Raw genomic sequence first — 25,769 nt, forward strand, 5'->3', positions numbered from 1 at the left:
GGCAATGGAGGACCTCAATGCACAAACTGTAGCACAGCCGGACTCGACTGCAAGCCAGCGGCCGGGAGGCGGATCCGCTTCAGACCGGTAGCAACGTCCAACACATATCAAACAACTTCGCCGGCCAACCCCCAAGAGGCTGATGCTGCATCCGACCCGGGATCCAATACAAATTTCCACGAGTCTCGGGAGGTACTCCAATCCTCAACAACAAAGGCCCACAGTCCTCGACAAGTCATCGAGTGCGGTGATCGGCAAGATACTGGCAGTCATCCTGCTATTCGACCGTGGTCAGCCACTAGGTCAGATCCTTGCCCGGTGTCACCACACAGTCTGATTCGGGAACCCAGGCCCGAGCACCGGGAGCGAACATCAAGTCTGCCATTCCAAGAAGCATGTCTCGTGCGTTGCTTTGTCGAAAGACTGGCAAGCGCTGTAAGTAGAACCTGGAAATGTGACCTTGAGTCTATCAAAGACACTAATGATTGTTGCAATACTGAAGTTTGACACGACTGATCGATACCATCATTACTCAACGGTTGTACCTCTCCGGGCCTTGAAGAGCCCACTGCTTCTCAATGCCATTTGTACTGCCGCAGCTCGCTACTTGTACCAAGTCTGCTCCGAACAGAACCCCGGAAGTCAAGTCGAGTACAACGGCATTCCTCTTCCAGACCTGACTGAGAAGTCAGCCCTATACTATCATAATGCCTGCATTCCGTTCTTGATCGAGGCCATGAATGATGCATCCATCTCTGCCGATACAGAGGTTTTGCTTGCCATTACGATACTACGCTATCATGAACAGGTTGACAGTAGGTCGGCCATAATACCGCCTCTGATTGTTCAGAGTTGTTAACATTTCATCAAGCACAATTTACGCAGTCAGATCAAGAAACCTACATGACGGCTGTGCAGGCCATTTTCAAAGCCCAAAGAGACGATGAGCCAGATTTGCTGCATTTCGTTCTCGGCCAGACTCGAGGCCGGCATATTCCCAAACCAGTGAGCTGTCCATTGCGCATCTCGGCTTGTTTGATTGCATTGCGGCACGAAATTTGGTCCGTTTTGATTTATCGACGCCCATTTCGCCTACCAGTATCCCTCAACCATAATTACATTAAGATGGGGAACAAAAACCAAACCAAACCAACCCCACCTAAGACAAACAGCCGTAAGGCTGTGGCCTTTATGTGGTTTTTGATTAAATAGCATATAAAATCTTAAAATATATAGGAATAGTTTTAATTAAGAAAAACGATAAATCGTCCTATATGCTAAACGCAACGAAAAATAAAGGCTTATAAATCCCGAAAGGATTTATAAAGCCATTTTAAACTAAGCCTTTATAGCCACTTTTAATAGGTATTTCCAGCATTTTTATATTAAATTTCCCCTAAGGCTATTTATTAAGCCCTTTAATAATAGCATTATAAATTAATAATAGCGGTATTATATTATTTATTTTTTTTTTATTTATATTAAGTGCTATAATTTGATTATTATTAGTTTTTTAAGCATTTTTTATCGCTCGTCGTTTAATATCGGTAATAGGCTATTTGCTTATTTCCTTATTTATAACCGCTATATGCTTTTTAAATTCTTCCTATCTATTCTATCTTTATATATAATATAATAATAGTCGATACGTAATATTTTAATTAATATCCTTTTTTTATATATATAAGTTCGATTAATGCCTACCGTTAATATTTCGGAGGCAAGGAGGAGGGTATTTAAAAAGATAAAAATTAAATATCGCAATTAAAATATCGATAACGACTTTTTCCCTCCCTTTTTAGTTTATATTTATAGCCGGCAAAATTATAAATTAAATAAAGGCAGGAAAAAAAGGCTTAGAAATAAGGGATTTAACTTTAAGCCTAATCGAAAAAATAGGTAAAAAATAGCGAATAGAACTAGCTTTTTTTTTTTAATAAATTTTTTTAAATATTTTTTTAGCTTTTTTTTAAACTAAAAAACGGTATTTTTAAAAAAGGGAGGTTTACGGTCCTAAACCCTAATTAGGTTAAAAATAGCTCGGTATCAAGGTTAAATATATTTGCGTATAATATCGTAAATAAAACCAGTAATTATATTATATAAATTATATATTATTTCCGAATAATTATAATATTTTAAGCGTATAAAATTTTAATTAATCCCTAAATATCGAATATATAGGTTTATTTATAGCCATTTAATATTAGGCATAAAATATTAGTCCTCTTTTAATACAAATAACGGGTTATATAAAAATCGAAAAAATTAATCTACTACTTTTAGGCTATAAAATTAAAAATTAAATTATCGAAAAACTTTAATTAAATTAGCGCGGGTAAAATAAAAGCCGGATTTAATAAATTTAAATCTTTTTTATTATTTCCGAATTTGGTTAAAAAGGATTTTCGCTTTTTTTTATAAAAGCTAAAATTATTATTATTAATAATATATAAACGTCGATAACTAAAATTAACTAACCCGCTAATTTAGTAATTATTAACATTTTAATTAGCAGCTTTTTATATATACGGTATATTACTAACTAAAAAAAAGTATTTTATACCTATATTTTTAACACCTTATTAATATTATATAGGTAGGCGATTTATTATAATATTTTCGGGAAAATAAGCGATTGCTCTAATTATAGGCTTTATTATAATTTTATTATATAAATCCTAACGGTAATATATAAATAATTTAAAAATAGCAGTTATTTCGTTATTATTAGCCTATATATACTCGCCCACTTTTTTAATTAATAATACCAGATTTTTAATAATAAGTTCTTAATCGCGCTTAGGAACTTATTCCGGAGGCTTAACATATTATTTAATTAATAAATTAATAACCGTTATCGAATTATTTCCGTATTTAATAAAATCTGCTATATTTAAATAAATAAACATCAAATATATAAATAATTTAAAACTATCGAGCTTATTAAATAAGCTATTTTCGCTTTAACTAATATAAAATAGGTAAATTATCTTAAACAGGTTATACAATTCCTTTTCGTCTGCTTAATAAACCGCTAATATTTAAACAAAATATAAAAAATCTAATTTAGGCAACTATTTAGATTTTCCAATTCCTAAATAATCGTCGGCTTTATATTTATTTATATTAGGTATTTAAGGTTTTAGCCAAAAAAAAAGTATAATTAACAAATTATAAATTTACAAAGGTATTTAAAAAATAAAAAATGCTTAAAAAATAAATAAATGCTATAGCTAATAATCGCGGAATATATTAATCAAACTTAAAATAATAAAAATAATATTAGCTTAAGTAAAAAAAAAAAAGCGAAATCTAGAAATAAAGGTTAAAAAAAAATAAGCAGGCAAAAAAAAAAAAAAAAAAAATTTTTATAATAAATAATCTATAATATAATAATAAATCTAATTTATATACTTTTTACCGTGGTTGCTATAAATAAATTATAACCTACTTTTAAAAAACACGCAAATTATTTATTTATAAGTAGAGTTTAGGCCCTTTTTAATTAATTATAAAATATTATATCTATATATGCTCTTTTTTTCCCTATTTATTATTATAACTATAACCCAAATAGCAAAATTAATACTATTTCCCTATTTATTTAATTAAATTAATTTATTTTTTTCTTTTTATTTAAAATATTATTAAAAAACTCCAAAAAAAAGGGGAAAGGTAAAAAGCTCGTAAAACCACCTCCTTTTTTTCCTTATAACCATATTATTTATTTTTATATTTATTATATTAAAAAGCCTGATTAGGCCGATTTTATTAAAGGCTTCGAAGCTTTTGCTTTTTATCGCGACCGGAGCCGTACTAACGTTTTTGCCGGTTATCCTAATATTAATAATTTATTAAAACGTAACGGCTTATATCGAAACTCGGAGCCTCCTAAATTAAAAAAGCCTTTCGAAAGCCGCAATTTTATATATAACGCCTAATTATCTTTTAATCCTAATCCTATCCTATTTAATCGCTTTTTATTTAGATATCCCAAAAACCCTAAATATACTAGCCCCCGTAATAATTTTTAAATATCGAATTATTTTTTAGCTAAATAAAAAAATCGCGGTTATAATCCTAATTAACTTTTTTTAAATATTAAGCAGTTACCTGCTTTTTCCTTTATAATTTTTCGTATATTTATTATTAAACCTATATATATTTTTAGCCGAATTCGATCATCGGTAGCTCTTATATTAACCCTTTAATTTAAAATCCTTTTTACTATTAAATATATTATATTCGGAAAAAAACCTTTTAATATTCTTTAATACCCTATTTCTTTTAAAAAAATTATATCGCTATAAACTAATAAAACCGAAAATAAAAACCTAAAGCGGAATTTAATAATTTATAAAGTAAATATTCTAGTATAGGCCTAATTATAAAAAATAATATCTGGCTAATTTATTTAAATATTTAAATATTTAATAATTTTAATTTATAAAAATTTTGCTAAAAACCGCTATTTTCGTTAAAAAATTATTAATTAAAAATTTTAAATAATTATATATATAAATACTATTATAATAAAGTTTCTAAATTATAATAAATTTAAAAAAAATTATCGCGTATATCCGTTATTCGCGAAAATTAATAATAGCTCGCTATATAATCGTATCTTTTATTAAATCTTTCGAAAACCTATAAAAATATCTAATTTTTTTATATAAATATACGGAAAAAAAAAATATAATTCCTTACTCCACGTATAAAACCCGTTTTTAATTAGCGGAATTTTAGTATAATTATAAAAAAGCTTATACAAAAATATATCCGTTTTTAGGTTATCGATTTATACTAGGATTTTTAAAAAACCAATATAGCAATTATATTATAAATATTATAATATATAATTACGAATTCCAGCATAATTAATTTAACGCTTTACGTGCTTCGTTTTTTTATCGCAAAAAAAGCGATTTAAATAATTCGAATAGTCTAATATTAATTCGGTTCGAGGGAAAGCAATTCCAGGAGTTGCAAAAGGCTATAGATAAAATATACGGAAAAAAGAATTAAATATAATATAAAAAATTAAAAAAAAAAGTTATAATAAAAGTCGTATATATTTAATAATAATTAAAACGATTATATAATAAGGGAAAAAGGTCTCGCGCATTAATTTTAGCTTATAATTTCGGTATTTTATTATACTAAAATAAAATAAAACCTCGCAAATAAAAAACATAAATAAAGCAATATAAAAAAAAATATAATAAAAGGTATTAAAAAAAATAATTTTATATTTAACCTAAATATTATTAGGTGTTTAATTAAGGAATTTAAACGTTAATATTTATATCCGATATATCGTTAATAGCTTTCCCCTAATTTAACACTTTTTCCCTAATACGTTGCATTATCTGTCTAGTTTATAATCGAGTAACCGGAATATTTCGTAATAATAACTTAACCTTATGGTTTACCGTTATCCGAAAAAAACCTTTAGTTATAACTATTATCTAATAGTTTTATTTAGGGTTATCGGCTTTTTAAAATCCTTTTTTATTTTTATAAAATCTTTTTAGTAATCGACTAAAAAAGGATTTTTTTAATTCCGTACCGTCGACTTCTTCCAGCACGTATAAAAATTTATTAAAAATAGATTTAATTAAATACGGCCTTTTTTAATAATATTTAAATTTTTATGCTCTTAATTTATTAATATATTTAAAAAAGTTATATATAATAACCAAATTTCCGATACGCAATAGCGTATTCCTTTATAACGAGATGCGTTTTTTAGATATTAAATACGCAATTTGCTCCCGATAATCCTAAATAACTTATTTAGTTTTAATTAAATCCGCCTCTAATTTTATAAGCATCCTAATGCGGTTTTCTAATATTTTATCTTTTAATATATAAAGGTCCTATTTAAAAATCCTTTATATAAATATAGCCGATTTAAAAGGAAAAATTAAATAATATCCGTATATAAAAAAAAAAAGCAAATACCCGGTATAAGGTCGTATCAAAATCTAATTAGCAAATATAACGAATAAAAAAGCCTTACTCCAACTAATACTTAACCCCTTCGTAATAATCGAAAGTGTTTTAGCAATCGGTATATAACCTATTTTAACTAATCTTTAGCTTTAAGGAGTATAAGGAGAACCTATACGTAAATTAATTATAAAATTATTAATAAGCTTAATTAATTCCTTTTTATTTTCCGACCCGCCGTCCACTTTTAATCGTAACGGCATTCCGTATTTTAGGATAATTTTCCGGATAATAAAGTCTTTAATCGAAGCCGAATTAATTACATTTAAGGCTTCGGCTTTAAAATATCTATAAAAGGCGTTTTTAGCTTTTATAATAGCGGTTTTTCTATAATATAACCCTAAAAATTAAATATTTATAACCTATTTTATAAAAATATTTAGGGGCTCGGAAAATTAAAAAAGGTTATATTTTTTTCTTTTCGTCGTAAATTAGCAAATTATATAAGATTTAATTACGTCGGCAATATTATCGAATATTTTCGGCCAATAATATAATACTAATACCGATTTATAAATAATATTACGTTTATAATATCCTTTTTATTTATAGGTTTAAGTAATAATATATACTCGTTTATTTTAATTATTAAATATTTATTTATAATTTCTAAGGCTAAAAAATTTCTTTTAAAATATACCGTTTTAAAAAGTATATTTTAGCGCGGCTTTTTTAAACTTTATACGTTTTTTAAATTTTATTTATAAGGGTTCGCCTATAGTAAAATATTTAATAATATCGAAATAAAATTAAAAATAAGCGTTATTATTAACGATCGTTTTTATATTATTTTAATTATTATCTAAAATATTAAACGCAATTATTAAAATATTTAGTTTTACGTTTAAAAATTCGTTTAAATCTCCCTTTTAAGCATTATTATTTTTATTAAAAGGTTTAGGCGGTTTACAGGATAATACATTTATAGCAATATAAAACTTCTTAGGTATATAGCGGATCTTAAAATCGAAATTATTAATCCAAACTAACCATTTTATAATTAATACGCCGGATAAATCGTTTAAGCTATTATTAATTTACGCGATTAATATTTAAGCGTCGGTTTTAATTATAAACCGAATACCGTATAAATAGTTTTTTAGTTTTTATAATATTTTTAAAAAGGTATAATATTTTTTTTTCGTAATATCGTAATTTAACTCCGCACTTTTTTAAATACCGCTTTTATATCGAATAGGTCTTTTTTTTTTATTTTTAATAATATAAAGCATAATACCTTATCTAAAATTATTAGTATTAATTAAAAAAATAATAATAATACCGTTTTTTTATTCGAATTTAGCAAAAATTAAAGCTTAAATAAAGGCAATTTTAAGCTAATTAATATTAGCTTTTTTTATATCTCTAAAAATAAAAATTACTTTTTTATATAAGAATTTAGTTAAAAATAAGCTAATAATAGCGTAACCTATAATAAATAATTTAAAATATACCGTTAGGCCTAGGAAGCACCGGATATCTAAAATATTATTAAAGTTTTTTTATTTTAAAACCTTAATTATTAAGGATTTTCCGGGTTTCTATCTATAAATATTATAAAAATATCTTATTATTATTATAAAAAATTAATATTATTACGTTTTCGCACCGCTAATAATAACTCCGGCCAGCTTATAATTAATTAATATTTTATTAATATTAATTAAATGCTCAAAAACCCATTTTCGTATATTAGGGTATATTATTTCATCTTTTCCGGACTCCTTTTTATAATAGGATAAAAAGCCTTTGATGCCAATATTATTTATAAAGTTTTATATAATATCCGGCTTAAAATTATATAAAATCCTTTTAAAAACTTTGCAAAAATAAACAATAAAATTAGTAGCACCTTAAAAAATAATTATTATGCGTAATAGGCCTAAAAAAATTATAAACGCTATTATATTTCTAAATTTAGGGTATAATATAATTTAATTATATTTAAAAAAAAGGTCGGCTATAATAATTATTATATAATTAGCTAAATCTTTTATAAAAGCATCGCAATTATTAGGGATTTTAATATCCCTTTTTATAATAGCATTATATTTAATTACTAAATTAATTAAGCGAAGGCTATTATCCTTCTTTATAACTAGGAACTAAATATTTTAATAGGTATTATAATAAGGTTTTATTATTTATGCTAATCGCCTCGCCTTTAAAAGCTCGATTACCTTGGGTATTAAGGCCTTAGGTATAAGGATATTTTTTAATTATTAGGCCTTATAAAAAATAATTGGGATTTTATATAATAGCGCAATAATATCTTTAATTCTGCCGTTTTTTATAAAATCTTATATTAATACTCCTTCTTTTTTAAATAAAATCTCAAAAAGCACCCATTTCTTTTAATTAGTTATATAAGGATCAACTCTATTAAGCAATTTATCCAGGCGTTTAAAAGTAAATCTGCTTCCTTTTACTAAATTAGACCATTTAGGTATAATTTTAAATAAAGGCCTTTTCGCATCTTACGGTTCTATAATTTCTAAAGCTTTAGCTTATTTATGCTTTTTTTAATTTATATTTCCAGGAGGGACCTTACCTTTTTTAGGTTAATTATTAATAGGTATAACCTTTTTGGATTTAGGTTTATATATAATATTAATTTATCGCAAAATACGAGTTTTAATATCGACGGCCTTTTTATACTTATATATAAATAAAATATTTAAAAATATAGCCAATTCCTCGTCCAAAAACGACCTATAAATTATATTTCCTTAACCAAATTCGATATTATATAAAAATGCAGCATTTATAATTATCGGCGAAAAACCTATAATTTAATATATAATATTAAATAAAGGTTCCTTTAACAGGTTAACTTAGATTTATACGTAATCCTCGTTAGCTAAAAAAAGCACCTTTTTTTTTTAATTTAATTATATATAATACTCCTAATAACGTTAATTTCGCGTACGGTTAAAATACCTAGGTTTAGGAGTGTTTTAACGATTAAACTTATTTTAAATATAGGTCTAAATTTCGTTAGGTTATTAATACGCATTATAATTCTATTATTTCCGAAGGCTATATTTCCAATTATATAATTATTTTAAAAGCCTATATTTATACGGGTAATTTAAATAAAATTTATACTAAGGATTAATTTATTCCTTAATTTTATATTAAGGATTATATATATTAGAAATATAATATTACGATTAGCAATCTAAATTAATTATTCGATTATATTAATTATATATATATTAGCTCCTTTTTTAAAGCTTTGCACTTTTATATTACAACCTTTTATAGGAATAAAGTATTTTTTTACGTATTCAAAGTAGATAATAAAAATTTTAGCACCGGTGTCGATTAATTTAATAATTATATCCTTTATACCAATAGGTCTAATATAAACGGCCATTTTAGGTAGCGGATTAATAAAGTCTTTAGCATAAATAATCGTAATTTTAGGCAGGGAGTTTATATTATAGGTATCGATATAGCCACTATATAACTAAATATTGTTAATTTAGGGTTTATCGATAAAAAATGCTTATATTTATAATTCCTATCCGTTTTAATTAATAGGAAAATTAGCGTTAGTTATATTAATAAATATAATTAAAATAGCTTTCGAAAAAAGATAAAAATTTTAATTTAATAACGCCTTATTCGAAAAATATAGTATTTCCGTATAATTTTGGTTATTTATATGCTTTAGGATATTAAAAGCCTTAATTAAACCCTTTTTGCATTTAGGTACGAAATTTATTAGTTAAATATAAAAAATTAAAAGCGATTTATTTAGGAATTTTTTTATCTTTTCGTCGAAAAATTCCTACTTGATATTAAATCGTTTTTTAGGTTAGACTTAGGCTGTTTCGGCCTTTTATTAAAAAGTAATGCTAGGCTTTGCTATAGCATCTTAATTAACCGGTTTTTTAAATATTATTTTTGCTTAATTAGGTAAAAAAATCGCGCTTTTATTCGTGGCCGTTTGCGAAAAAAAAGTATCGCTATTTTATTTTAATATAATATATATAATATTAGCAATATTAGATTTATCCGGTTCGTAAATATAAGCGATTTTTTGCTTTTTTATAATATTATATATTTTTATTAAATATTTTTTTATTTATTTAATAATATTCGAATTTATTATAAAAAGAGCAAGGCCTCCGTTAAGTAACTCCTAATATCGGTATTTATTTATATTAATTTAGCTTAGGTATTTAATTAATTAATTAAAAGCCATAACCGAAATAACGTTAATTCGCGTATAAGTATTATTAGCGGTATTTTTTTTTTATAATTTTAATACTTTCGTTTATAGCCTTATTATTAATATTACGGCTAGCCTATTTTAGGAAATATTCGGCTTTTATTATATAATATATAATAAAAGCGTTTTTATAATTTAATATATAATAAGCGGCGGTAAAGCCGATATATTATTTAAATTTTTTATATTAATTAATTAAATTTTAAAACAATACTATATCCGAAAAGGAATTATCCGGATTTATATAAAAATACTCCTTAACTTTAAAATTATATAAAAAAAATTTATTATCGTAAAATATCCGGCGTTTAGCGTATTTTTAAATAAAATAGCTAAATTTATAAAAATAATAATTTATTAAAAAAAAGCTAGCTAATCGACTTTTTACCTTTTTTACCTAAGGCGACGGGATAAATTTATAAATCGGGAAGCGTTTATATAAATCTAAATTTATTATAAAAACGGTATTAATAATATTTGCCTATAGGTAAAATAATCCGTCGCCTTAATTAAGGACCTTTTTAGCTTTTTATAAAATATATAGCTAAAATTTAGTTATTTTTTTAATAAGCTGCTTTATGCTTTTATTATTTTTAAAAATATTATTAATAACCTTAGCTATATTAGTTTTAATATTATTTAAAAGCTTATTAATAATAATAGCGGAATTAGCTAAATTTTTAAAAATTCGAGTATAAATAGCTTAGGTATTATATTTATTAATTTTAATTTCCGTAATAGCCCATTTCTTAAATATATCTATAACCTCGGAATACCTGCGTTTAAAAAATTTATCGTACTCTTTAATAAAATATTATATTAAAATGCCTTTTATAATATTTTAATTAATATATTCTAATAATCCTTTAGTTTTATTAAAATCGGCAGGCTTTTATTTAGCTTTTCGGAGCTTTAGGATACAAGCTTTATAATTAAAATAATAGCTATATATTATTATAAGATTTTTAATAAAATTACCGCGTTTTAAATCGCGAAATCGGTTTTTTAAAATACGTTCCTATTTAATATTTCCGATATAAAAGGTTATTTTAATTTTAGCTTTAGCTTCGGACCAAGTTTTATATTTATTAATAGCTATTCGTATATAATTTTTTATAACCTTATTAACGCTTTAATAAAGCAGTTTTTTTAATATATTTTAATTAATTATAATATAGGAGTTAAATAGTTTTTTTACACTTTTAAAAAAAAATATTGCTTTTTTGCTATTAAATTTAAATTTAAAATATTTATTAACCCTAAAAGCAATTATATATATCCAAATAATCGGAATATAATAAGCAAAAATTTAAGCGAAAAAAAAGGGCTTAAGGGACAAGTTAACGTTAATTATATAATCGCTAGGTTCCAGGTATATTATTAATATTATTTAAAAAGGCAGCCGAAATAGTAGGTTTTTTATTAAAAAAATCGATATTAAAATTTAATATAGCGAATGCTTAATTTATTAAATTAGATAAAAATAGGAAATAAAATATAATTTAGGATTAATTAAAATAATTATAAAAATAATATTGCGGATTAAATTTAATTTTTTTTTATCGTATAATTATCGTATATTTAATATTAATATTTATAATTAATTTTTTATTTTATCCGGGGTTATATTTCCGGAATATATTTAAAGCAATTACCAAGATTGGTTATTTAATCTTATAATTCTTAAGCTTTTTTCGGTTATTATTAATTAATTTGCCAGCTTTTAATTTATATTTAGTAATTATATTTAGTTTTTTAGTAATATTTTTATTTAATAATAAAATTAAATATTAAATTAAAAATACCGGTTAAACCGTATAGTCTTAGGCCTTATTTTTAGAATCGGTAATTATCTAATTAATTTTCCTTTTCGTATTTAATAAATATATTTTATAAAATTTTAATAATATTTATATCTAATAAATATTAAGCTAAAATAATAAAATTTATCGTATATCGCATAAATAGGTCTAAAATACCGATATTTAAGCGATATAAATTAATTATATAATAACCGGATAACCTATATCCTTTTTTTTTTACGGATAAAAACAATTAAAATACTATATATTAAAAATGCCGTATTAATAGTAAAAATATTATCGATATATTAATAACCGAATAGCTACGGCTTAGTATAATTAGGCTCGTAATTATATTACGCCGATCCGGCTGTTCCGTATATATAAAAAAAGCAGGGGCTTTTTTTTTTACCGTAATTAGCTAGGTATCGATAGATTTTTAGCATTTCCATTTAGGCTAAAAAAGGCAAATTATCGGGGTTCTTTTTATCCTTACGAAAAAGTGTTTTTATTGTTTTAATTAAACTTATTTTACTAAAAATGCTTTATAAAAAGTTATCGTATATAATCGTATCGTCGGCGTATAAGTATAATCGTATTAATATGCAAAAGGTTTAATTTTATGGCTAAGCACTATTTGAGATAGGGAACAAAAACTAAACCAAACTAACCCCACCTAAAACAAACAGCCGTAAAGCTATGGCCTTTATATGGTTTTTAATTAAATAGTATATAAAATCTTAAAATATATAGGAATAGTTTTAATTAAGAAAAACGATGGATCGTCCTATATATTAAACGTAACGAAAAATAAAGGCTTATAAATCCCGAAGGGACTTATAAAGCCACTTTAAGCTAAGCCTCCACAGCCACTTTTAGTGGGCATCTCCAGCACCCCCACATCAACATGAATGTCTCCGACGCAGTAGCATACGATGTCTATGACTGGACAAACCGCATTCTTGTTTGGTGCATATATGTTCTCAAGATCTGTTTCCTCGATGACGATGATATGTCCACGGATCCACAGGATGCAGCATCTAGGTCACAGCAACTTTCAGCTCTGAGATCATTTGAACAAGATTGGAATACAATGAAACCCACAATATTCAACCCAATCTACTACGTGGATCGCGATGCAACAAATGGTCGATATTTTCCACAACTTTGGATGACAGATCCCTGTCAAGTCGTTGCACTTCAAAATATTGAACTAGGTCGTATAGTACTAGCTTCTCATGACTTGGCCGCAAAGCGCATTGGGATCGGGGCGTCGGCTGCACAGCGCAGTCAAGAGAGCATCTTCCGTTCATCAACCAGGATGATATGTGGATTGGCTCTGTCAAATTCAACATCACAGCCCGCTCTGGTAACGGCAGGACTTGCAATCACCCTTTGCGGGGAGTATTTTGTAGACCGGGGAGAGCAGAATGCCCTGTTAGATATTTTGAAAACATTACGACGAGAACATGCATGGCCAACGAAGGATCTTGCGGCGCAACTAGTTAGAGCTTGGGCTGCTAGCGAGGGCTGATGGAGTATCTAGAGAATAGAATTGTGCCAATATCCCGAGGTCATTCATACTCCCGCCAGGATGCATTCATGACTTTGCTATAAAGCCGCGGCCTGGAATAACAACGAGTGCAAATAGTTGATTGTCGCCGCAAAGCGCCATCTTCGGACAAGCAAGTCGGCGAAAACTTGCTCTTTTGGGTATAGCTTCCAGTTTTACACTACTTTACTGTTGCCGTTCTGACGAAACAGTCAGTACCGCGAGCCTCGAATAAGAACTATATCAAGAAGCAATAGTCTTTCTCCATGCACACATCTCTCACTTTTGACATTTCAATGTCTTAACTTCAGCAGACACTGAAGCACGAACTATTCTGAAAACCAGTCGTATCCTATGCCCATACTTCATTTCCCACAATGTTAGGAACCATAGCACTTGCAGCCATCTTGGTATACACCTTGGCATACCTTGTTCTATGGCCCATTGTTTTATACTTTTGGGATCCAAAGGGTGTTAGAAAGTATCCGAATTTCTCCCCGCTGTCTGGCATTACCGGCTTTCGACACTGCTACCTAGCTGCTCAGGGGTTTCGCTCAAAGCATTTGTACGAGGAGCATGCCCGGCGAGGTGAGCCAGTCCTGAGAATCGACCCAAACTCCCTCTCGTTCTGCGACACAAGAGCGATCAAAGGAATCTACGGCCATGGCACCAAGTGCCTCAAAGATCACAGTTATGTGGTACTCGCTGGCTCTCACAGGCAACTCTTCGACGTCGTGGATAAGAATGAGCATTCTCGAAAGCGGCGGCTCCTCTCTGCTGCGTTTGCAATCAAACATCTTGAAAAGTGGGAGTACAAGGTCACATATACAGCGGAGCGTCTTTTCAAGGCTTTTGACGCCAAGTGCACTCCCCCGCTCACCGCCTCCGTCCCCGATCCTGATGATCTGAACCTCGACTTTGGTCACTGGATTAATCTTTGGACAATCGAAGCCATCAACTACATCTGTCTTTCGTCGGAAATGGATCTGCTTGACACTGGCACTGACGGGGTCACTGCCGAGAGACGCGACGGCACCATGTATCGTGGGCGATATCGGTTCAGTATGAACCAGAATGCATGGGCGCAAGCTGTCCTAGTATGGGACTACAAGCTCTGGCCCTTGGTCAAGCGGCTGTCGCAGATCATCCCCAGCCAGTACCAAACCAAGTGGAAGAATGGCGAGCCCTGGGACGACATCATTTACCACCAAGCTGCCTCGCGGCTCCGTCGTCACCAGGATGGAGAAAAGCTCGACGACTTCTTCTCATGTCTCATGCACGACAAGGACGGCGAGCCAAACAACCTCGAATGGGGCGAGATTGTCGCCGAGATTGTCGCCGAGTTGGGACCCTCATCAACGCCGGCTCCGACACCACGGCAATTGCCCTGACGCAGGCCCTCGAGCATTTGATCAAGCACCCCCAGTACATGAAGGCCCTTCGCGAGGAAATCGACGCCGTCATGGGGCCGGACGAGGTCATTGCGTCGTATGAAAAGGTCAAGCACCTTCCGTACCTGCGCGCCGTCATTGACGAGTCTCTCGCATTATCCCGTCCACCTCAGCTGGCCTGCCCCGTCGAACGCCGCCCGAGGGATCGAGCATCATCGACGAGTGGATCCCTGGCGATACAAGTGTGAGCATGACCATCTACGCAGCCCATCGAGACCCCAAAGTCTTTAAGAACCCGGAAGAGTTCAACCCAACCAGGTGGCTCGATCCAGACGAGCGCAAGCGAATGGAGCATGCGTTTATCCCATTCTCCACTGGTGGCAGGGGATGCATAGGTCGCAATATTACGTATCTTGAACAAACCATCATGTTGGCATCTCTGGTTCATCGTTATGACTTTGCCTTGTCTAGTCCACACTTTGAGTTGCCACGGTTTGAGGCTTTCAAAATTATTTGTGGCGAGATGCCAGTCAAGATCTGGAAAAGAAACCTGGCAATCGTGGAGTGATGGTTTGGAAGTACAGAGCAGGGTGGACAGACTCGTTGAACAATGTCTATTAAAAAGACACGAAACTTCCGTAACTAAAGGCACTGAATGCAGCCCTTCATGTCAGTTATTCATCAATAATTATTATTATCTCGACTTGCCAGCAATAAACTTTGTTAAAGAAAATCAAATCAATGCATAAGCTCCGGTCTCTAGTGTCATATGGTTCACCTACCTAGGTATTTACCTTTTTCTATGGCCAATTCGCTCGAGGTTTCATATTTGGGCCTATCAGATCGTACTCAAAGTTTTCATCCTTTCGCCATTCCGCCTGCTGCCCAGTGACTCTGGGGGTAGCCCGTTCATCCGGCGTGGTCCCTTTGATATAGTCAGCGATTTCTGGCAGGTTGAGCGTTTTGCGGATCAGATCATCCACGGTATATGTCTTTTTGGCGCCTGCTTGAACCAGTTCGCCGTTCAAGAGTAGCTCGCTCACCTCGTCGTCGGTAGCCCGTCTCGCCCAGTCTATCAACCCGCAGACGAGATTGGACCAGTGGACGGCCCACACCTCATTCATGGTGCCTGCCGCTTGACGAAACTCGACGGTGCCCTTGGCCTCCCCACCAACATGGGTCAAGTTGTACGCGCAGGGCCATGGTAGCAAATTGTGTATTGCTTGAGCCGTTCCTGCATCGTTGAGCTCCTTCCATGCCTCTTGTAAAGTGACTTTAGGGTTCGGACCCATACTTGGAAAATCCACGAAAAGGGGTGTCACGCCGCGTCGTGCGTAGTCGTTTGCTAGCTCGCCCTTCATGCCTTGGGAGAGGCGTGACTTTTTGAAGAGGCTGGGGCAAAATTCATCGTTTGTTCGTCGGTGCTCTGGGTGCAAGTCATCAAACCAAATCTCCATTGCATAACATACAGCAGCCATCTTGCGCAAGTGCTCCATGGCCCACATGGTTGGGCCTTGGCCGACATGGACGTGGAATCCGCACTTTTCGTGGACAAAGTAGACGAGATTGTCCGTGATGAGCTTGACCACTCGTACGATCTCGTCATCTGCTTCTTTGCCATTTGTCATGGCTGGTGAAGTCAACTCTACATCCACGGCGTGGAATGGTGTTCCTTTGAGGTCCAACTGGTCCAGCCTAAACTTATCAACCATGGTTTCGGGGACTACATTCCAACGATGATACCGAGGATTCACCGTATTCATGGACCAGCGAAGACTGGGGTCTACAGGAAAAACTAGATCTCGTTCTTCCTTCTCATAATCAGGCTCATGGACGTCGACGCCATTTTTCGAGAGCAGCTCATACACACCCCGGCGAGCCGCTTTGAGACCGTCAAGGTACTCTATCCAATTCGATTCGTACTCCGGTAACTTGTCCCGTGCCACGACAATATAACCATTGTGGATACCCGTGTTCCCTTCGACGGGAAACTCGACTTTCCCCCCGCGATCGTCCGAATCAAATCGCCAGAGAAGTGCGAATTCAAACTCCAAACCTTTGGTGATGGGTGGAAGAGGAGGATTGGGTGGTGTTGATTGAGCCATTTCCCCAAAATGTTAGTAGATATCGAACGATTTCAAAATGTAATTGATACCATATGTCTTCACAGTGCCTAAGTATAATACTAACATCATTATTAAATATCCAGCATACCCCAAAATTGGACTTTGTAATAAAAGTAATGGTTCTTTGAGACTGACCACAAAATCATTGTTACGACTTTGTGTTTGACAATATAGTACACATCACAACTTGGTCCTAGCACAAAGGAATACGGAAGAGAGGGGCGACATATAGACAATATGCACACCAGCCAGACAATGGCCTTGTATATTTTTTTCTTCTCCTTTTCTTGCTCTTTTTCTGTCTTCATGTCCATTCCTTGTCCTCTGCCAATGTATTGTGCCGGAGACCAATTGATTAAGGCAACCAAGACGGCAGGGAAAAGCAGACAAGAACATGAAGTCTTGCGTACCTGGGGAATGTCGGGATCTCAGGTCAACACAAACCCTCGTAGAACTTGGAACATGGTCAGAAGATATTGTTTTCAAAATAAAGTCTAGAACAAAAGGGCAATGCGACTGGTTGGCTTGGCCACTGAAAATCAATTTGGGGGCTGAAATGATCTGCATAGTCCGTATAATACCCCAGTCAAACCAGTCCACCATTAAGTATTAGATTAGAGTTAGAGCAAGGTAGCGCCGCCGTACAAACCCCTGTCAGACCACATTTTTAGTATCACGAAGGATTCCTAGTATGTGGCACAGCCTTGTAAACGTGGCGCGTGGTCCAAGCGAACCTATTTTTCTTCTTCTTCTTTTCTTTTTTTGCAGCAAGGCGTTATTTATCAAAAGGAGAACCATGTCGCCTCATGTTGGGCTTTATTCTTGGGCCTTTAAATATTTGACCGACTCTACCCTGCGACGTTGAAAGACCACCAAAAAAGGTCGAATCTCGCATCATGTCGTGTGAGCTCTCGCCAAGTGCGAGCGCGTTTAGCGCCGTCCTCACTGCATTTATTGGGTCCATCATCAACGGCCTGACATCGGGATGGCTGGTGGCATTTATGACGGGCTGGATATCGTGGTTTGCATTATTTCGTGTGCTCCTAGGCGCCATTTACATGCTGTACCGCAGCGTCACAAACTCGTGGCCGCCCGAGTATGATGCCGTGGGACAAGCGGACGAGGACGAGGAAGACCAGCACCCAATGACTGATGTGGGCGCGGCGGATCAACAACAAATGTTCCAGGGCTCTCTCGGGTATGGAGGCTATCAAAGCTACGGAGTCGGACCGAACCCCAACACTTCTGCTCCCGCCTACCAGCCGCCGCAAAACATCCAGCTCAACCGGCCAGGTTTTCTTAGCACACTGTGGCCGACAGCATCAGACGTGCGCACGTTCAGACAGTTTGCCTCCAAGACAAAGGGGCAATCTCGAAACCCCTGGGGCCCGCTGAATCGGGATGTCTCGTTCCTCGGATGGGTCGGCTGGCTCTGGACGGGCATCTACGCTCCCATTTCACAGGGCATCTGGATTGCCGCCAACTTTTCGAGCTCAGCCAACGGCGCAGTCAAGATCGTCAAGGGCCTGACGGTCGCCGTCACGGCCTTGCCATTATGCATCGATACCCATGTACGATTCGGCGACGCCCTGGCGAAAAAAGCTGGCGGAATCTGGGCCAAGTACGCCTTTAACCTCGTGAGCAGCCTAAGCTGTCTGCTCCAGGGAATATTTTGCGCAATCCTCCTGGTCGAGGGTGCCATTGATTTGAGCAAATCGTCCACATTCGGATTCCCCACGCCTATCTTTGCGATCTATCCCATCTTTGCGCTGATATGGATGTTTGGCAGCTTGCGGATCCTGCCCATACGCGATGGTGGACGGCGCAGGGCTGCACAGAAGCACAAGGCCCTGATTGTACTCGACATTGGCATGGGCGCGTTCGCGGGACTGTTTGTGGCAGCGCCTGCCTTTGCGCTCTGGCAGAGCGCTTCGTTTAATGAGCGGGTTCAACAATCAGGATTTCCAAATTTCGGTTCTCATAGTAGCAGCAGCACTTCAAGTGGTACTCTCTCGCTAGGAGAATACTTACAATGCGAGACCGAAGCTTGGAAGAAATTTGCGGCCGTTTTCCCGTAGAATGGGCCATACTATACGAGCATCATAGATTAATATAGAATGAGACATATCAAATGCCAATCTTCGAAAGCCATGACGGAACATTATTGCTTGTTCGAGTCCTGCACACGTTTCCTAGGATCTTAGACCACTGACTCATCGTTTGACTTAACCCAACATTGATCAATTCTGATTCAATTCAATTATATTCAATTAAAACGTGGTATGCCGTATTTACGATTACATATTTGATCCCTTCAGAATAGAGTAGGGTCTGAATACCTGATTTGAGCGTGTTGTGAGTACCGTCATGAGCATCTGATAGGATAATGTTGCAACTCGTCCGAATTTCTTCGCTTCATTGGCCACCATGGGCAATTCTTCCTTGGCATTTCCCATAATATGCCCGTTAATTCATTTCATTCGTTTGTGATCAGATGGATGCTCGGTCTCAGAAACCCGCCCTATTTATTGCCGAAAAGTCAGTGCTATTCCTTCGTATTGATGTTTCGATCTTCAAACGAAATACGACATTATGAAAGCTCACGCACCTTGGGAGACGTCAGACGAGATGGACATCCTACTTACGCTTGATTTGTTCCAGGGTCGAATTTTCCGTGTGCGGAAGCTTGTTTGCCTTTTCTGGGGTTTCGTAGACAAGGTAGAATCCGGCAGCGATTGCAAGTGCGCCAGCGACGAAGCCGGGTAGGCTATAAAGCAGCACGTTTAGGCACCATTTCGATTGCTGCACGAGCGTTGCGACTCACTTCTTTGGAAAAGTTGAAGCTCCTCTTCCCTCGCCAGAGTCGTGTGCTTGTTCCGTCCTGATGCCGCGGACGCCTCCAAGGCGAACAGGGTGGAGTGCGATTGCACTTGGGCGCGTGGCTCGTAGGCCAGATCGCAGTGTGTTACTTCTGATGTACATGGTGGACGGCGGCCACGTTTCACAAACCTGCAAGAATTATCATATATTTCTTCCTCGATAAATCTGGAGTGGAATTGCAGGTTTGCAATCGAGGTTGGATGTTGATTGGAATGTGTCGCACCGTCCATCAGCCCAACCGCGCCAGTCTTTGTCACACTCTTGCACCGTCGATTTGACGTCGCGATGACGCAAAGGACAGGACTCTAATTCAAATGTTATATCAGCATGTGCCATGGCATGACTTTAAACCTTTCTAAGAGTTCCAATAGCAGAGACATACCATGGAACACTTTAAAAATCCCAATTCTCGTGCAATTCTTCAGCGCTTCAATCGGGAAGATGTCCAAGGCTTCAGCCCCGATTGACGCACAAGGGAGCACCGCCAATAAAGCGATAGGAGATCATTGTTTCTCGAGATTTTGCATGAAAATCTTTTTTCCTTTTTTTTTCTTTTTTCGTGGAATCGTCCAACTGCAGATTTTCGTTGAGTGTTTCCAATTACATGTATATGCGTATGAAAAGTGACATGCATAGGATGACTACGCACCTAGCTTCGGCTCCATCGTGAACCACTTTCTGTCAGTTGACCCCTGCTTGATGAACCCCCGTTGCCGTTGGAAATGCAGGGACTTGTATGCCCCAACTGAAGTTCTTGGACCTGGCGCCGATCCAAGTTTGTTTCATTCATTACACCTTGAGCAGTCGTGGCATGTGACAATGCAGAATGCAGCCACGACGGGGAGGTTCAAGATCTCATGCGGCCGAATGGAGCTAAAAGGCGGCCGCTTCCAGATGGACGCATGAGTAGGTATGTAGTAACGTAGTGTATGCTCTCTCAACGAGCCGCCCCTGATTATAATAGATCTTGTTGGTCGTCAAGGGCGAAGGTATTTCGCTCAACAAATTGCAACATTGATAATGAGCGCTATCTAGTCATGTCTGTTTTGGTCTTGCAGATTTTCCAAGACGGTGGTACAGAGGGAACCTACAGCAACATCAACCGAGTCGAACGCTCCCACCAAGCAATTGATTTCTGGATTCGGCATTCTGAGCCCCGACAAACAGCCGCTTGAGTCTTACAACTAAGCGGACTTCATCATAGATCAGGAGTCTATCCATCTTCTACGATCTACACGCTATGTTCGAGATGGAACGAAATCAAGAGCTTTGCGACCCCCACAGCCACAGAATACTGGTGGGAGCTGCATCTACTCGCCACGGGCCTTGATGCTCCCGGAACATCAATCAAATGAAGGTACGAATCAATTGACAGGAAATTGGCGACTCGAAATAGGAGATCTCACACAATGTTTCAAGACAAAGCATGAAGATCTGCCAATTGTTTCAGCAAGCTACCCCGCCTCCCCCAGCGATGAGGGCAAGACGCAACCGGCTGGCCATTCTTCGCCATTGTGTATTGTTGCGGTTGGCAGTTGCAATGCTCTATGATTTGTCCTCTAATCAATTGCCACTCGCAGGAATCTATGGCACGGCGGTGAATGGCTTTCAATAGTGGTCATGATGGAATAAAAACTCAATAAGCATTGGTAAGACAGCCAAGTATGCAGACCATAAGCAAAGAAGTCATCCTCATTCAGAGGAGGCTCCCGTAGTATTGAGACTTGTTCAGTGGGGAATCAGGCGGTCGGCTAACCCCACGATAGTGCCGATTTGTAAAGCTTATCAAGCCAAGGTCCCGACCAGCACCATTACAGAGGGGATGACCGATGCTGAGAAATCCCATTGTGCAACCCCCTACTCAGCCCAGCTCCAGTTCAGCTCAGCGCCCCACGACTCGGCATGAAGCAACAGCATTCGAGCCCGAAACCCCGACAGGGGCAGACAGGCACAAACGTCCGTCCATGGGCACTGCATTGCGGGAAGTGGGCTAAGGAAATGCATCCACATCTTACCTTTGATCGAGTCGTGAACAAATGTGCGCGGGGCTAATGCAGGCCACTTGAGATGTTTGAGAAAATTGGAAACTGCTCATGCAACTCACACCTGCACTAGACACAATACACTCACTATACGGTATACGAACCCCCCCGACCTTGCCCGAAATTGAATGGCGTGCTGCTGGATCTCACAGTCGTAGGGAAAGCGCTTAGTAACATTGAATAATGCCATGTCAACCTCCTAGCAGACACCAATGTACCGTGCCTCTTGGTACATGCCGGTACCTGGTTGGTGATCCCCTCATCTGCATATAAGACAGCCTTCTCCTCAGATCCGATTCCGTTTCTTTGTTCACTTTATCATTCCACCTCTTCTTCTTCTTCTTCATCTTCATCTCAGCAAGCGAGAATCATAGACAAAGAACTTGACTTTCTCTGTTTCTTACCATACCACCCACACATTCGACACAATGGCTCCTACCATCACCACCGACCAGTTCTTGGCTGCTGCCAAGTTTAGACGTACTGTCTACGGCCTCAAGGCCTCTTCTCCTGTCCCCGACAGCCGCATTGAGGAGATCCTGAAGGAGGTTCTCTCCTTTGCTCCCTCGTCGTACAACACACAGTCCGCCCGCTTCACCCTTGTGCTCGGCGAGAAGCACAAGCAGTTCTGGGACATCGTCATCAAGGAGTCCGAGGGCATCCTCAAGAGCGTCGGTGCTTGGGATGCCATGTACCCCCGATTCCAGGCTTTCCAGAATGCCTACGGTTCGGTAAGTTCGATTGCACCAGACTAAACAATTCCATAATTCCGCATCTATACATTATTCATTTCCCACCCCACTATCCACCCATGAGGTGATCATTTACCCCGCAATCACAGGCTAACACCAAGCTCTCCCCTCACTAGGTCGTCTTCTGGGAGGCCGGCAGCACCATCCAGCAGGCCCAAGAGACACACAAGGCCTCTGCCCACATGTTCCCCGAATGGTCTGAGCACGCCAGCGGCATTCACCAAATCCTCGTCTGGACTGCCCTGGAGCTCGAGGGCTTTGGCGCCAACCTGCAGCACATGAACGCCATTCCCCCAGTCGAGGCCGCCCTCAAGAAGTTCCTTGCCGTCCCCGAGGACTGGAAGCTCAAGGCGCACCTCAACTTTGGCGAGGAGGCCCAGCCTCACCCCGAGATTCCCTCCAAGCTGCCTACCAGCGAGACCCTTACCATTGTCAAATAAGGAACTAGGTCAGCCAACTAGATAATCAAAAAGAACTTATGGAGAAAGACGTCAACAAAAAGGCGACAATACACTAGACACTTGATTCTAAAGCTGAAGACAGTCAATAAATAAAGCAAAAGAGACTTTCCAAAATTAATAAAACCCCATCTTGTCTTTGCTGGCCTTGCTACGAAGTCAATTCTTTTGATACAAACTAATCACCTCAACACTTCTACTAATCACCAAAGTAGCAAGCCGAAATGTTATACAAGTCCTTCAGATACGATTGATAACCTACACAAGGCAATTTCCAATCCGCGAGATTCGATTTCTGGTTCTTACCTTACTAGAACAGCTCCTTCCCCTACATGATTTCCGTATACAAGTGGGTAGGGATTATTCGAGTATCCGGCCGCCAAGCCCCTGATCTGCAAAATCCAAGACACTCGCACAATCCAGTTGCTATAATTAGGAATATTTTGCTCTGATTTTGATATCCTGTGGAAAGTGAAATACTTTTCCATGCCTGTATAGCTGAAACTCATTGATATTTCACCTCTGCATAGGCGACTGTGGCTTGACGCTGCTCATGGAAGGATGATCTGACGGTGGCTTCCTGTCGGATAGAAGGGGACGGCGCTCATCCGGTGCAACCTAGGTCGCATTCTGGAGTCAGTAATTGTTTTCGGCAGTTCTCGGGCTCTAGATCTCGAGATACAAAGATCACCCGCAAATGGAAGACTCCTTGGACATTTGCCCACCCACGACTGATACAATAGATTCAATACTTGCTTACCTGTGACGATGCGAGGGAGCGTCTAGAGCCGTTCCAGCCATCAAAGTCCAGCTGAAGACTGGCACGGGCCGAACGCGGATCTTCTGGCGGATTCTTCCAGTCGCGGATGGCAAAGGCAATGCCCATGCTTATCAAAATGAGTTGCATAGACCCGACCAATAGGTAGACAATCCATGCGGACCAGCCTGCAAAGCCTACCCGCATGATCATGTTGATGGCGAATATCCAGGTGTACTAGATTCAAAATCAGCAACAGTCGAGGGATTCCCCAACAGATCCTATCCACATACTGGAGTCATGAGGCAAAGCGATACCAAGCTGAGACTTCCCAGGCTCTGCAAGTTCCATGTCGTCCAAGTCTGAGGAATCCACTGGACGCAGGCCAGACAAGCCACAGAGACGCCGAGAAAATCAGCCCACGTCTGCGCAATGCTCTTGAACTGGTTCAGGATCGTGGCGGACACGAGCAAGATCATAAAGGCGAAACCGCACACGGCCAACAGGACCACCCAGGCGCGCTTGGCACGGCGAAAGGTGCGCTCCGGACCGGACCATGACAATCGGTGGCCGTGGATTTCGGCATTGTACTCTTCTTCGGAGTAGTAGACATACATTAATAATCTGGATTCGTTATCATCAGTATACAGTTGCCCGCTAGAATACAGTCTTGGGCTCAACTTACACTATCCAAAAGCAGGATACACCGAATATGACTTGAAAGGTTCCGAGGAGGCCGCTTATGCAGGCGAATTTCGAATTTGTTGAGCAACAACCCATGTCTGCTTCAGTGGACGGTAGCATGAGAATGTTTCCAACAGCGCAGACGCCTGATAGAGAACCCAGAAAGATATAAAAGGTGGAAAGCCCTTCGGCTGATTTTCTCGATACTATGCGCGCCCATTGTGGTATATAGGATATGAGAAGCCATCCCATCAGCAGACTAACGCCGATCAGATAATCATTGTGAGTGACAGTCATAATACAAGCCATATCGACAGCAAGTATAAAAGATTTGACTTACCAAGACACGACAAACTGAGGAATCGAGGGCGTCGATAACTGAAGGCATCGCTCGGTTTGCTGCCTAGCAAGTTCGTCCATTTTGTTGATATATCCGCCGCTCGGCTTTGAAAATGCTGGGGTCTGAAATATTCCTGAGAAAGTTTTGTGTTGGGAAATCTTTGTCGGTGCCAAGCTCTTATATGACGATCATTGAAAAAGTCTCGAGTGTTCTATTCGGACAATTTCCAGGCTCCTGGGGCGGACGACCATCTAGACCGGTCAGCTATAAACATACGTCACCATGTCCCCCGTGGAATTGTAGGCAATTCCCATTCCAGAGGGTGTAGACATGCCGTGCGAATATCGATTGTGATTGGATGCATGACATAGGCCCTCTGAAAAGCACTGATAAGGTGCAGGACAAGATTGCAGACTTTTGCGTTTCACAGCATTGAGACTGCAGATAACGGTCAACAGACTGCCCTATCGGCAGCAATTGGGGACGCCTTACAGCATCACCTGTGGCAGTACCATTGTCTCCAATTTGTTTGGCTGGGCTTTCCCTCATGGTGGTGTGGCAAATGCACATTCTGGCATCTGGTCCCTCTGTGCAGATGCTACCCTGTCGGGATGCTTGGTGGTGTACCGCTATTGCTTGCGGAGGCGGCGCAGGCGAGGACGTCATGGCCAACAACAGGGCGTTTTGCTCCGGTCATGTCTACACTATATCAACACGTATTGACATTTCT

The 25,769-nt window shown here is 37.0% G+C and overlaps 7 protein-coding genes across 7 annotated transcripts; 4 read left to right on the top strand and 3 right to left on the bottom strand.

Annotated features, from left to right (window-relative positions):
* Positions 1-12,964: 12,964 nt before the first annotated feature.
* On the top strand, positions 12,965-13,591 carry PFICI_01688 (uncharacterized protein; the record flags this gene model as incomplete). Its single annotated transcript, XM_007830269.1, has 1 exon — positions 12,965-13,591. The coding sequence occupies one exon, from the start codon at positions 12,965-12,967 to the stop codon at positions 13,589-13,591; it is 627 nt and encodes a 208-aa protein (XP_007828460.1).
* A 395-nt stretch (positions 13,592-13,986) lies between these two features.
* On the top strand, positions 13,987-15,248 carry PFICI_01689 (uncharacterized protein; the record flags this gene model as incomplete). The annotated part of the gene is made up of 2 exons (XM_007830270.1): positions 13,987-14,943; positions 15,006-15,248. The coding sequence occupies 2 exons, from the start codon at positions 13,987-13,989 to the stop codon at positions 15,246-15,248; spliced, it is 1,200 nt and encodes a 399-aa protein (XP_007828461.1).
* A 552-nt stretch (positions 15,249-15,800) lies between these two features.
* Positions 15,801-17,105, bottom strand: PFICI_01690 (uncharacterized protein; the record flags this gene model as incomplete). Its single annotated transcript, XM_007830271.1, has 1 exon — positions 15,801-17,105. The coding sequence occupies one exon, from the start codon at positions 17,103-17,105 to the stop codon at positions 15,801-15,803; it is 1,305 nt and encodes a 434-aa protein (XP_007828462.1).
* A 917-nt stretch (positions 17,106-18,022) lies between these two features.
* Positions 18,023-19,204, top strand: PFICI_01691 (uncharacterized protein; the record flags this gene model as incomplete). The annotated part of the gene is made up of 1 exon (XM_007830272.1): positions 18,023-19,204. The coding sequence occupies one exon, from the start codon at positions 18,023-18,025 to the stop codon at positions 19,202-19,204; it is 1,182 nt and encodes a 393-aa protein (XP_007828463.1).
* A 559-nt stretch (positions 19,205-19,763) lies between these two features.
* On the bottom strand, positions 19,764-20,108 carry PFICI_01692 (uncharacterized protein; the record flags this gene model as incomplete). Its single annotated transcript, XM_007830273.1, has 2 exons — positions 19,764-19,893; positions 19,951-20,108. The coding sequence occupies 2 exons, from the start codon at positions 20,106-20,108 to the stop codon at positions 19,764-19,766; spliced, it is 288 nt and encodes a 95-aa protein (XP_007828464.1).
* Positions 20,109-22,476: 2,368 nt separating this feature from the next.
* PFICI_01693 (uncharacterized protein) lies at positions 22,477-23,240 on the top strand (the record flags this gene model as incomplete). The annotated part of the gene is made up of 2 exons (XM_007830274.1): positions 22,477-22,779; positions 22,917-23,240. The coding sequence occupies 2 exons, from the start codon at positions 22,477-22,479 to the stop codon at positions 23,238-23,240; spliced, it is 627 nt and encodes a 208-aa protein (XP_007828465.1).
* Positions 23,241-24,003: 763 nt separating this feature from the next.
* PFICI_01694 (uncharacterized protein) lies at positions 24,004-25,119 on the bottom strand (the record flags this gene model as incomplete). The annotated part of the gene is made up of 4 exons (XM_007830275.1): positions 24,004-24,252; positions 24,309-24,639; positions 24,701-24,958; positions 25,040-25,119. 4 exons carry the CDS (start codon positions 25,117-25,119, stop codon positions 24,004-24,006), a joined length of 918 nt encoding a protein of 305 aa, XP_007828466.1.
* Positions 25,120-25,769: the final 650 nt, after the last annotated feature.

Source organism: Pestalotiopsis fici (genome assembly GCF_000516985.1).
Source record: "Pestalotiopsis fici W106-1 unplaced genomic scaffold PFICI_Scf_1, whole genome shotgun sequence".
Taxonomy (NCBI): domain Eukaryota; kingdom Fungi; phylum Ascomycota; class Sordariomycetes; order Amphisphaeriales; family Sporocadaceae; genus Pestalotiopsis; species Pestalotiopsis fici.